The sequence below is a fragment of the Bos mutus genome, chromosome 26 (assembly GCF_027580195.1).
Source record: "Bos mutus isolate GX-2022 chromosome 26, NWIPB_WYAK_1.1, whole genome shotgun sequence".
Taxonomy (NCBI): Eukaryota; Metazoa; Chordata; class Mammalia; order Artiodactyla; family Bovidae; genus Bos; species Bos mutus.
The window spans coordinates 38,247,438-38,260,336 of NC_091642.1; the positions used below are offsets into that span (position 1 = coordinate 38,247,438).

General features: G+C 34.6%; 1 protein-coding gene across 1 annotated transcript in view; it reads right to left on the reverse strand.

Moving 5' to 3' along the window:
- The window catches only part of HECTD2 (HECT domain E3 ubiquitin protein ligase 2), a 73,675-nt gene that overhangs the window by 18,429 nt on the left and 42,347 nt on the right, over positions 1–12,899 (reverse strand). Inside the window, exons 4-11 of the mRNA XM_070363394.1 lie at positions 12,539–12,641; positions 11,905–11,991; positions 11,183–11,247; positions 8,874–8,919; positions 6,748–6,857; positions 5,162–5,310; positions 4,498–4,621; positions 1,722–1,818 (exon numbers count right to left, since the gene is read on the reverse strand). Of these exons, the coding sequence (XP_070219495.1) occupies positions 1,722–1,818; positions 4,498–4,621; positions 5,162–5,310; positions 6,748–6,857; positions 8,874–8,919; positions 11,183–11,247; positions 11,905–11,991; positions 12,539–12,641 (781 nt within the window). The remainder of the gene's footprint in view (positions 1–1,721; positions 1,819–4,497; positions 4,622–5,161; positions 5,311–6,747; positions 6,858–8,873; positions 8,920–11,182; positions 11,248–11,904; positions 11,992–12,538; positions 12,642–12,899) is intronic.

Genomic DNA, 12,899 nt, shown 5'->3' on the forward strand with positions numbered 1-12,899 from the left:
TCCCATCAGAAATTCATACTGCATAGAAAGTGCTTCAGATGAAAGAAATAACCCAACGATGGTAGAATTTTAGACATAGACTGATGAGGAAGTTATTTTTAATCTGGGAAATCACTTTCACAACTTTAAATTATACTATATAAGTTCTTGCTTATATTAACCATCTATAAGGTTACCCTGTGTCAAAATAGTCACTAGTCATTAATTCCAAATGGTATGGCAGTTTACAAGCTAAAATGCTGGGAAATACCCATAACTGAGAATACCACTGGACTCTTCAATTGCTACTCATTTGTGCCCATGCTCTGAGAAAGACAGCCCAGGATACATTCTACAGCTGCCACTCTCCTTTTGATTGGAAGGAAATTTAAAAGAAGATATTTAAAATCTTAAGTGTGAGTGGCACAGCAGAAAACTGCTCAGAGGAACTTAAACTTCTAGCTCTTTAGATTTTTTTCTTATAAATAGAAAAAAATCATAGCCCAAGGCTTTAAAAAAAAAAAAAAACTAAAAAGGCACATGAAATGGCATAAATGCTAATCATCAAAATGACTAGCTATATATAGACTAATCTTTGAGCCAATATCTAACCAGGATTAATAATTCTGGTGCTAAATACTCCTGTTGAAATCTACTTTTCAGCAGGGTAATATGGCTATGTTACTCCTTTGGTACACAGAGGCGGTATCATTTCTTCTAATATGCCAATACTCAGTGTAAACTGACTCTGGGATGTCACTAGTCACTCAAATTTTTTGCCCTGCTCTGTGATAGCAAACAATACTCACCTTCTGGTAAATTACTGAAGAATCAACAATTCTTACTTTTATGATATTTGAAGTATTATAATTTATGCCTTAGAATTCTTTTTATATCCTTGAACAAGACATGGAAATCATTTCCTTGTACTCTACAGGTCTCTCTTGGGGTCTCTATTTTAAGAAGACTATAGCCAACCTCTCTAAGTTTTAAAGTTGTAAGTAATCATGTCGCAAAAGCAGAAACTCAAAAACATTTGAGTATAAAAATGTATAGTCTAGAGCTCTAATTTTTTTTTTAAAAAGCACAATCAAAGTAATTATGTACTTCATCTATAACTTTACTGTGCTATGCAGAAATCGTGGTAGGTAGTGGACAGGACAGGCCCAGGGATGAACTTCATCCTGCCTAAAGCCGGCCTGACTGCTACCCGTTTCAATGGGCCTGCAGGCATTTTGGTTCCCTAAGACTCAATAAAACACCTCTCACCGTCTATGGACATATTTCTCAGTTTTCTAAGACTGCACTTTCTGTTGCATTTTCTAATTTTTCAGCTGTTTCTGTTTGACTTTCATAAAATTCAGAAAACGTGTCGGTGGTTTGAGTGGTTTGCTCTTAAGGACACCCCTTCCCTTGTCCTCCCTGTAGTTCTTTCTCACCAATGCACTGCCAGTGACCCTGGAGGATGGTATCTACAAAATGATATCCAAGTTCCCACTACTTTGGATCTGTGAGAGGCATTTAACCTTCCTACTATATTTATAAAACAATGAGAAGTTGATGAGGAGTATTTTTTTCCCTGTATCATGAATAGGTTTAAGTACTTTTTGAGGGAGTATGATATGAATTTTACTTTTGACATTTCCTGATTATGCTAGAACAATTCACATGACATTTGACTTATTTGTTAAATTATTTACTATAGATTATAGTCAGCATAAATGTTTTCATAGCTGGCTTACCCTTGCGATGCTTATCATCTGTTGTTCTGAGTCTCTTTGAATAATGATTTTTTTTGCAGCTATAGAAATAACGAATGGGTACTGACAGAAGGAAAACCTGCTCAACAAGTGAAAACAGAAAAAGCAAAATGGTGTATTTTTAGCAAAATTATACTAAGGGAATCTAAGGTACCGCTTCCAACAATATCAAACCATTACTTTTGTACTGTGTTTTACCATTCACAAAATGATCTGATGTGCATAATTTCTTTGAATCCCACAGCCTTGTGACCTAGACATCACTATCTGACGTGCAGTGGCTTTATTCCCTAGAGGAAGCTACATCCAATGTTCTGAAATATGTGCTGACGGCTTGCTCTGTTTATACAAATAATCTCAGTTTATGCAGCCACTTGTACATCATTACCTGGGAAAAATATGGCCAACATCAGAAACAGGAGGCAGAAGTGCTGATGAAGGATTAGGACAGAAAGTCATGTGCATAAATTAATATAAGAATGCATTACTCTCTGAGTATGCATATGCATCAGAAATGCTTATACATCAGAAATGAGGAAATCTAGCAAGAACTATGGTAGGAAAAGTAACACATTTAAGAGTAATGAAATAAAAGTGTTGCTTTAGCACTGTTATTTAATGATGCAGTAATATGAAATGGTATGTATTTGTAAACACACAACATATGATCAAAAGTTATGAAAATAACTTCTTTCCTGGGTCAGAGCTCACTCTGTTATATAAAAGAGCCATAAAGCACACAGATAAAATGCATTCAGAGAGAACTAGTAAGGCAGCAATGACCGTTCGGGGAGCTAGACTCCCACACAAGTGGCTGTAATGAATCCATCAGCCGTAGTTGGAACACATCCAAGGACAGTTCATCAGCACATGTGTGACCACTGGTCACACTGTGATGCAGGCATTAGGAGAAAAAAGGAGATAGCCCTGGAATGACCTGAAAATGAAATGGTTTTCCTCTTGGAATGAAACTGTTAGAAAGCAGTAAGAAAATTGTTCAGTATTAATGTGTAGTAATTTTGAATCACAAAGTGCTAACTAAAAATTTGGAAACAAAAAGAAGTGCAATGAACTTAGCAGGATAATGCTGGTCTAACTATGTACTTTAAAACAGTGTTCTTAGCCCTTCCCTAGTCATAGCATACAGACAAACGATACCATGTGTACGACACACTGAGACAAACACAAGAGGCTGGCCATGGCCAGACAGTGACTTGCCCTGGGGCTCTGATCCCCTTCTAGGTCCCAAGGGCTGAAGGGATCACAGGACCAAGCCTCTATAACTCATTCTTGGTACACCAATGTTACCATACAGTGTTTAGAGGACCTTTGCATTAAAAGATGTCACTGAAATATGCATAGTAACTCTTGGCACCGTATTGTAGATTTGTCTAAAACATTACAAATACATTAAAGTGGGACAAAAAATACCTTTGTAGAATAAACTCTGTCAAGAAAAAATCCATCAGACTGGCCAAGGTCCCCCAGAAACGGAATTCTTACTCATTTCAGGTGTGGATTGAGATATATCCAGGATTCTAGTTTATGCTGCTGCTACTGCTAAGTCGCTTCAATCGTGTCCGACTCTGCGCGACCCCATAGATGGCAGCCCACCAGGCTCCACCGTCCCTGGGATTCTCCAGGCAAGAACACTGGAGTGGGTTGTCGTTTCCTTCTCCAATGTACGAAAGTGAAAAGTGAAAGTGAAGTCGCTCAGTCATGTCCAACTCTTCGCGACCCCATGGACTGCAGCCTACCAGGCTCCTCCGTCCATGGGATTTTCCAGGCAAGAGTACTGGAGTGGTGCCATCGCCTTCTCCAATTCTAGTCTATGTTTTAGGTCAATTCTGGTAGAAAAGGTCCCTGGAAGCTTGAACCAATTCTGGGGTCATGGGTTACTTATATCCATATCGTATTTCTCAGTTAGTCTCTCTTAGAATAATGCATTCTGTAGGACATCTCAGAGTCTAGGAATAAATTATGTCTGGGATAGTCTTGCTGGTTTAATCCAAACTGTAAGTGTGACTATAAGGTGCAGGGTAACAAAGAATTTGGCCAAGTGTTTTGAAAATCTATTACGCTAATGTAACAAACCGTTTCTGGTGAAGCCCTTTCTGTGTAACATCCATTCTTTTAATGCTATGTACAAAGAACAAACACTTCATCTACAGGAAAAGGGAGAAAAGGAGTGAATTCATGTGTGTATGTGCACACATGTGTGATCACTGTGTGAGATCAGGCACCAGCATACTATGGTCCACGGGACCAACATGGCCCACTACCCAGGCTTGTGAGTAAAGCTCTGGAACACAGACACACCCCTTCAGTTACATATTTTCTAAGGCTGTTTTGTGCTATAATGGTAGACCAGAGACTGCACAGCCCAAAGAGCCAGACACATTTATAATCCTGTACTTTCCAGAAAAAGTTTGTTGACCTCTGTGCTGGGTGATGGCACACAGAAAAAGAAAATTTATAAGAAACTGCATACTAAGGACTTTTCCCTTCTTAAAAAGATGTTACTAACCAAACAAAAATCATATTAACATAAACATAAATTCAGATGAAGTACAAAAAGAAGATGCTTTAGGAAATATAATGATATAATGATTTCAAGGCTGGATATCTAAAATACACTTAAAAGTTTATATGTTAAGGTATGTGTATATGTAAATTTACTTACACAAACTTATAAGTCAGTCATTATTTTGAATAGTATTTTATTCAGGTGAATAATCAAATGAACTTCTGATCATACCTGTGAGAGTTTCCAAAGCTCTGCCAGGTGTGGTATTCTTCCATGAGGTCAATGTGATCCAATGTAGAATTATAGAAATCAGTGTAAGGAATAAGGGGAGGGTGAACCAAATTGTTTGCAGTATCTGTAAAGATAAATTCTAACATAATGATCTTTCCCAATATGTACATGATTCACTCTAGTAGGAAGAATATTTTAATGCCCCCCAGAAAGCCTTTATCTAGAAATTCCTCTTTTAAGCAATTGTAGTGCTGTATGAAGAAGGTAGCTTTAAAATTAAGGTCAAAATGCAGCCAATAATTACTTGCTTTAAAAGAAAACTTGAATGGTGAGGATTATAATAGTATACTAAAGGGAGTAAGCAAATGGCATACTCAGGAATGAATATAAGTTCATGTATTCTTAGGAACCTCTACTTAGGAGGTCATATGCAGTTGACAGCCATAAAACAGAATTCTGCTCCATAAAATGCATAAAGCTTTTTCATGCTTATACATTAATTGTGAAATCCATTAGCAAAATAGAAAATACATTACTACAACTCTCCTCCTCAAAGGAATGATTTAAGATGTACGTAATGCCTCTATAGTATTTTGAGGTCCTTATGGAAATATCCTTATATTTAATAAAAGAAAAGTAAAGATGATTGAATAATAAAACCTACTAAGTAAAGCCAGTACTTTAGATGCTGACGGGATCCACCACGAACACTTTGATATAGGTGGAAATTCTTCAGGTTTTGCAGGAAACAGGCGTAAAGAAATAAATTGCAGCAATCTCTCTACCAATGGTTTGAACCTCTTCTGGGATAATCTGGTAAAGATTTTGAAATAATTCCAATCAAAATTCACATTTTTCTATTTTGGCAATATATTTGTTAGAGATCAAAGTTCATCCTTTATGCATAAAATTTTAGACTATTCCCCCAAATTCTATTTCTTTAATTGCCCCAAATTTGAAAAGATGCAAAATTTTACCTCAAATATAATTTCTTAATTAAATAAGAAATAAACACTAAAATTACTATAAAGTTAGCATTAAACATTTCACTTTTAAGGCTTTTAGTATTCAGTCACTCTTCATTCATAGACTCTGTATTTGCAAATTCACCCATTTTCTACTATTTAATTCTAAACCCCAAATAAATAATTGTGGTGCTTCTGTGATCATCTCATGGCAGTGCAAAGAGTAACAAAAAACGGGAGTTGCTTCTGCTGAGGCTGAATAAGGTGACGCTCTGCCTCCTTGTTTTAGCTCTCATACTGCAAATAAGTATTCTTTATGCAATCTACTTGGGTCATGCTTTTCAAATTCTTATGCTTTTCATTTGTGATTTTGCCCCTAACTCTAGTGTTAAAGTTCTAAAGTTCTGACTAGTGTTCCTAAGAAGGATGTGATGTGCCTTATGGAGAAGGGACTTGTGTCCAATAAACTTTGCTCAGACATGAGTTACGATGCTATTGGCGGCGTGTTAGCTGCTCAGCTGTGTCTGACTCTTTGTGGCCCCATGAACTGTAGCCTGCCAGGCTCCTCAGTCCACGGAATTTTCCAGGCAAGAATACTGGAGTGGGTTGCCATTCTCTTCTAGAGGGGATCTTCCCAACCCAGGGATTGAATCTGGGTCTCCTGCATTGCATGCAGATTCTTCACCTTTTGTTGGCTGTGAGTTGAATGTTAATAAAATAATGATTTTACCAAATAAGGTGTCTTTAAAATGAAACACAAAGTAAGGCTATGTACTGATATGCTGATGGAAATGTGAGCAAAGGCTTGTAGGAATCTAACCCTCTTGAGTGGGAATAATGGTTCACTATTCACCAATTCAGTACTCACATTAGCTTTATAGAATGTAACTATTGCTAATAATGAGAACTTATTGTATTTAAAATTAATTTTGGGACAATTTAGCTTCTTTAGCTTGTATTAGTCATGGGGAAAAGTAATTGTTAATGTAAGTACAGTACTGTGAAAAAAAATACTGTACTTTTATAAATTATATTGATGGCTTGCTTATATGTTCAACGATAGGAATGTGCTGTATAAAATACAAAAGCAGTGGACAGAAATCTCAACAACAGCGGGTACAAGCAAAATGGTTACTTACACACAAAACAGATCTTTAATAACCTCTATGTAGTACTAAACAATACACTTGTAATTGGCTTCTGAAGCACTGTGTCATTTCTAAAGACCTGAAAACATTTAATGTTATTATAAAATTAAAAGTTCTTAATATCATAGAGTATTTACTTTTTAAACCAGTGAGCTAGGAAATGATGGTCAGCTTCCACTAAGCTGGCTGTCTGTCGTAGCAAGTGGGCATAGATGACATACGTAGATGTGTTATTAAATTGAGGATTCTGAAAAAGATATTGAAGATAAGTGTGTTAAAATTGTGTTAACATGTAAAAGGAAAGACACTAAGCTTAATGAACTAAGTGGCAAATTCAGAAAACTAAATTTGAGATTATGAAATACTAGGTGAAATCCTTTAAAATAAGAATCTATTTGTTTCATTATTTAATTAACAGAGACTTGGATTTCCACAATGGTCCAGTGGCTTTGAATTAAGAAAGATTTAGGTCTGAGGGCTACTTCTACCACTTACTACTATACGCCCTTAAGAATGTTCCTTAAACTTTGACGCTCAACTTCTTCATCTAGAAAATGGGAATGATAATATCTATCTTGGAGGTTGTTTTGAGTATTAAAAAAAAAAAACTATAACATAAAGCACCTAGCTCACTGCCTCGTATAAATGGAAGGAATCACTCCTTTCCAATTAAGAAAAACCTGGTTCTCTCTTGATTTAAAAAAGGGAGGGACAGAGAATGCTAGAAAAATAAAAGCTGGTAATGAAACTTTTGCAATGTGAAAGGAGTTATTTGCATATTTCACAAAGAACAAGGGGAGAATCACCTAACAGCTCCTGAGAACTTTTAAATGTTAAAGGAGAGCTTGTAAACCAAGCACAAACTCTAGTTACATTTCCAAAATCTAAAACTCACAATGTACATTTCAGAACTTGATGGTAAAAATAAGTATTACTGAACAATAAACTGAAATTGTAAAAAAGAAAAGAGCACCACATGTTTTCAAAACCATCCTGATTTATGGTCAGGATGGTTCAAAATAAGGGAGTGACCCCAGCTGATAATCTCACTAAGTGATAGCTCTTATGTGTAGAGCTTGCTGCTGCTGCTAAGTCACTTCAGTCATGTCCGACTCTGTGCGACCCCATAGACTGCAGCCCACCCAGGCTCCCCTGTCCCTGTGATTCTCCAGGCAAGAATACTGGAGTGGGTTGCCATTTCCTTCTCCAATGCATGAAAGTGAAAAGTGAAAGTGAAGTCGCTCAGTCATGTCCGACCCTTAGCGACCCCATGGACTGCAGCCTACCAGGCTCCTCCATCCATGGGATTTTCCAGGCAAGAGTACTGGAGTGGGATGACATTGCCTTCCTGAGGATCAAATACACTCTCCTAAAAATTTGAGCTTCATGTTGTAACTTTCTAGCTTTTACCATCTTCACATATATTTTCATTTTTTTTTCCAGTTTTGTCTTTCTCTTCTTACCTTTTTACCTCCCCTTCCTCTTCTTAGATCTCTCAACTGCTTTTTATCTATTTCCCCCTATTTCCCCCCACTTTTTCTTCTTTTTCTTTTTTCCTCTCTCCTCTTCCTTCTACCCATATCTTCCGTATTTTTTATTGGACATAATATTAAATTAAACATTATATCTTATTTAACATAATTTTTCTTATCTTTAAATGAGACAATAATCTATACAACCATCTTTGGTAAACTGTGAAGAATAATACAAATATAGTATGCTAGCTATAGGAATACCATACTTCTCAAAAAATTATAAAAGTTAAAATTACTTTTCATTTGTTTGGACCTTATTTATTTATTTATATCAATGAATCTGTATCTCTTGAGAGGAAAAAGTTCATCATCTTTGCTTCAGCAAACATAAACAACCACTTTGATTTTTCCATTAGAATTCTAGCTTAAATATTTATTGAAAAGTTAGAAACCTACTAATTGGGAAACAAAAAAAGAGTTTTGAAGCCCCCTTAAAAAACTAGTTACAAGAAAGGAAGTTGACTGGAGGGGGAAGAAGTGCTTTTATTCTGTTTGTTCCAGAATTCAACAGCAGGAAGGCAAGAGCTAAATTAACATATTAATTCTGGAGATAATTTAGCTTCCCACTGTTTGTTATAGCTTTAATTCTCTGATTAAAAGTAATTATAATCCAAAAAGTATCAAAAAAGCTGCTCAAAATAATACTTAGTACTGGATATCATTTTACTTACACATGTACAGATTGAAATATGAATTATCCAATTTCAACTAAGTTCTTGCTTTCTTACCTGTAAAAGTATAAAATATGCTCTAAGATCATCTTTTGTTCGTGGACTGAAAAAGAAAGAAGTGTAACTGATGAGAGATGCTTAATCTTACATCATCTAATAAAAATTATCAATGTTTCTGTGAGAACTGACTTGATAAAAGCTAAAACCTAGACTTGAATCTGAAAACATAAATGTAAATCATTGCCTAAAGTGTACTAGATGCCCTTTATAAATGTAAAGCCACATCATCTGAAATATAAATAAATAACATGTGTATTAAATTTTGAAATTTATATGTATGTATATTACATATATAATTTTAAAATTAGTAGTAATATTCCTCTATGGAAGAATTATCTGACTGAATAATGATTTAAATTATTTGGGTTTAAATAAAATCTAAACTATTTCTTCCTATAGTAGTCTACATAATTTTCAGATTATTTTCTAAATGGGACTACTGTTTTATTTTAGAAATTATATTTGAAAATATTTTAATAAGATCAAAGCAATTCATAAATATTAAAATTCCTGGTGATAAGAGAGTCCTTTTTTTTCCCACTTTATAGCTGTACCATTAAAATGTCCATCTTCCTGTCCTATGCACTAGTATTTTAGTTCAGTGTACAGCTTTGGGTCCAGAACTGGTGGTTAAGATCATAGGCTCTTTTGCCAGACAGCCTGGGTTCTAATTATGACTAAGGCACTTATTGTGTTAACCTAGGCAATTTACTTCTCTGTAAATTAATTTCCTCAAGTGTGAAGTGAAAATAATCCTATTACCTATTTCACAGGATTGCAGTGAAGATTCAATATGAGAAATACATGAAAAATCATTCGAAAGGTCATTAGCCTATAGTAAACAGTCAATAAGCTATAGATCTTGTTGTTGTTACTATAAGTCCAAAATAAAACACAATTTTGGGGGTAGAGACCACATGATCCTTTCATAAGTAAGTTGCATCAAATTATTTTAATCTGTCTCAGGTACACATTTGAGGAGCAGGGCTTAGAAAGCTGTGGGAGCGTGCTCAGAGGGGACTAGGGTCCTGCAGTTTCAGATCACTGGACTTCCTCACTCTCCTAAGCATTCTGTTGACATTCTAATTTTTCCTCTTCATCTCCAATGAGGCATTATATATTCAACCAGAAACATAAAGTTCAAGGAAAATGCAAAAGTATTACTAGAACGATAAACTAGGAAAATATTAAGATAAAAATCACATGCAAAATACAATATGATTTCAATTGTTTTAAAAAGACAACTAGAAAAAAACTGCACAGTTACATTTTTACTTTTTTAATACTACTCTGCCTTTTCTCAATGTTCTATAAAAACCACAAATTTCTTTGCAAATTGGAACAATGTTAAAATATATAGGGTATATTTAACATATTTAAGAACTGTGGTTTGGTATTTTCAAACCGGGCTTAATATAAACATTTATATTATAATTTAATGGCATTGCTTGGCTTTAACAGCAGCTATTATTTAAATTGTTATTTAAGTAATATCAATTAAAATATGTACTTTTAAAACTGTATTTTTGTGTTCTGCATATTCCAAACACTATCAATTACATTGCCCATTCTTTACATAACAATTCAATATTTAGTTCCAGAAAAAAAATGTTTTAGTGGCTAAATTTATGTTTCCTTATATTAGAAATAAGGAAATGTCTACTCTGCTACCCGGAAGCCCAAGGATAAATTTAATGCTCATATTATTTCATTCTAGGTTACTGATTTAACCATCCATCCTATTTTTGTAAAGCACATATATCTCTATACAACAAATTTTATATATAGTTTTAAAGAATTCACAGATCCTCTGAGGCTCACATGTGGATCCTCCTAATAAGTCATAAGTCTCGAGTTAAAAAGCTTTGTTATAAATGGTTTACAATTTCATTCTATGTTTTTACTATATCAACTAAAATCTTTTCTGAGTAAAACTGCTGCTGCTCCTAAGTCGCTTCAGTCGTGTTCGACTCTGTGCGACCCCATGGACGGCAGCCCACCAGGCTCCCTGTCCCTGGGATTCTCCAGGCAAGAACACTGGAGTGGGTTGCCATTTCCTTCTCCAATGCATGAAAGTGAAAAGTGAAAGTGAAGTCGCTCAGTCGTGTCTGACTCTTAGCGACCCCATGGACTGCAGGCTACCAGGCTCCCCCGTCCATGGGATTTTCCAGGCAAGAGTACTGGAGTGGGGTGCCATTGCCCTCTCCGTCTGAGTAACACACACACATATATATTACAGTTGGATGAGGTATACAGATTAACCATCTATACTGATGAGCTACAACTACAATATTGGTCACAATTACCCTTTCCATTCTTGTAACAGGCTGTTAATGATTCCCTTTAATACTGTCTTCTGAATGTCTTGAGGCTGTAGGCAAAAGAAAATCATGAAATAATTACGATTAGATATTTAGGTGACTTTTATATGTTACTTATATTTACAGATCTGTTTCAGTGGTTAAAATTGGACTTGATGACCGATTACTGCCGTTTATGGTGGTCTCAATTTCACTTCTGAAAGATTACAATGAAAATGTCCCCTGGGATGTGCACTGTACAACCTGCACAAACAGTGGTGGCTGTTTAATGATTACCATCAGTTTTATGTAACAGTGAAAAACAGAAAAAGGAAAATAGTTTCACTGTCTCTGGATCAACAAGATTAAATCATTAACACAAACTGAAGAACAGCATGTTTAACAATATAAAATGATGGCATACATTTTATACATATTTATATGTTATAATTAGCAGTTCAGTCCACATTTCATTATAAAATACAACCAAATTATGTTAAAAAAAAGATTAAAAATTTTTCTTACAGAATTTGAAAAACTTTTTAATTAAAAAAATATAAGAATTAAAAAATAATCTAACTTTCTGAGAATTTCAACCAAATTTATCAAAAAACTTTCTTATGTAATTATGTTACAGGTGAGTTTTACAACATTTGTATGGCTGATTTCCAAGTACAGTATAGACTCAAACAATTGTATGATTTGCATGTTTCATAAATGATACTTACAGTATTAAGTAAGGCATCATATACAGCATTCACAAATTTAGCATTAATCCCAGAGTCTTCAATAGTATTAGAGGCAGAGGCATCTTTCTGAAAATTCAATTAAAGAACTAAGTGTATATAACATTTTAAGAACTATTCTAAGTAATATCTGAATCATAACTATTCCTTCATAATTTATAATATTAGTATGATGATATAAAAGAACTGTTACGGCTAAATTGCTAAAAATAAAAATAAATACATAAGGATTATTTTAATAATTTCTTTTTTAAAAACTTAAAGAATGGAGTCAAATGTTGTTATTCGCTAAGTCATGTTTGACTCTTTGTGATCTCATGGACTGCAGCATGCCAGGCTTCCCTGTTCTCTGCTATCTCCTGGAGTTTGCTCAAATTCATGTCCATAGAGTCAGTGAGATTATCTAACCATCTCAAGTATTACATTAGTACAAATAAAAACAATTTTTAAGATATCACTTAAGTAATTATTGTGATACCTATAATTTCAGAATTAATACATACTTATATTTGCTTAAGTAGCTGCTTAAGCCAATATTGGGTAGAAAAAGAGGTAAATTCAGTGTCTTTTGGGGGGAAAATTTAAAAAGTGAAAAATGTGCTTTACATGTTATTACCTTAAATGCAGCACTTAGTTCTGGAAAAGAATCAAATGTTGTAAGATAAAAATCATATACTGTTTTCCAATCTCCTGATGACTTAGCTTTTTCTACATCTTCCCTAAAATAAAAGCACTTATTAGCCACAACAGATAAAAACATTATTCAGATATACAGCACTGATTCTTTACAGATAAGTGTTACCCAACATGCAACTTGAAATAATGAAGCTGAATACAGGAATGTGTTCCAGTTAATGTAAATATGTAGTTTCTGAATTTATAATTCTTAATTAGATTAAGATATTAATCCAGCTTCAACTTTCCCATTTATTTGCTTTTATAAAAGTTCACTTTTGGGCTTCCCTGGTGGTCCAATG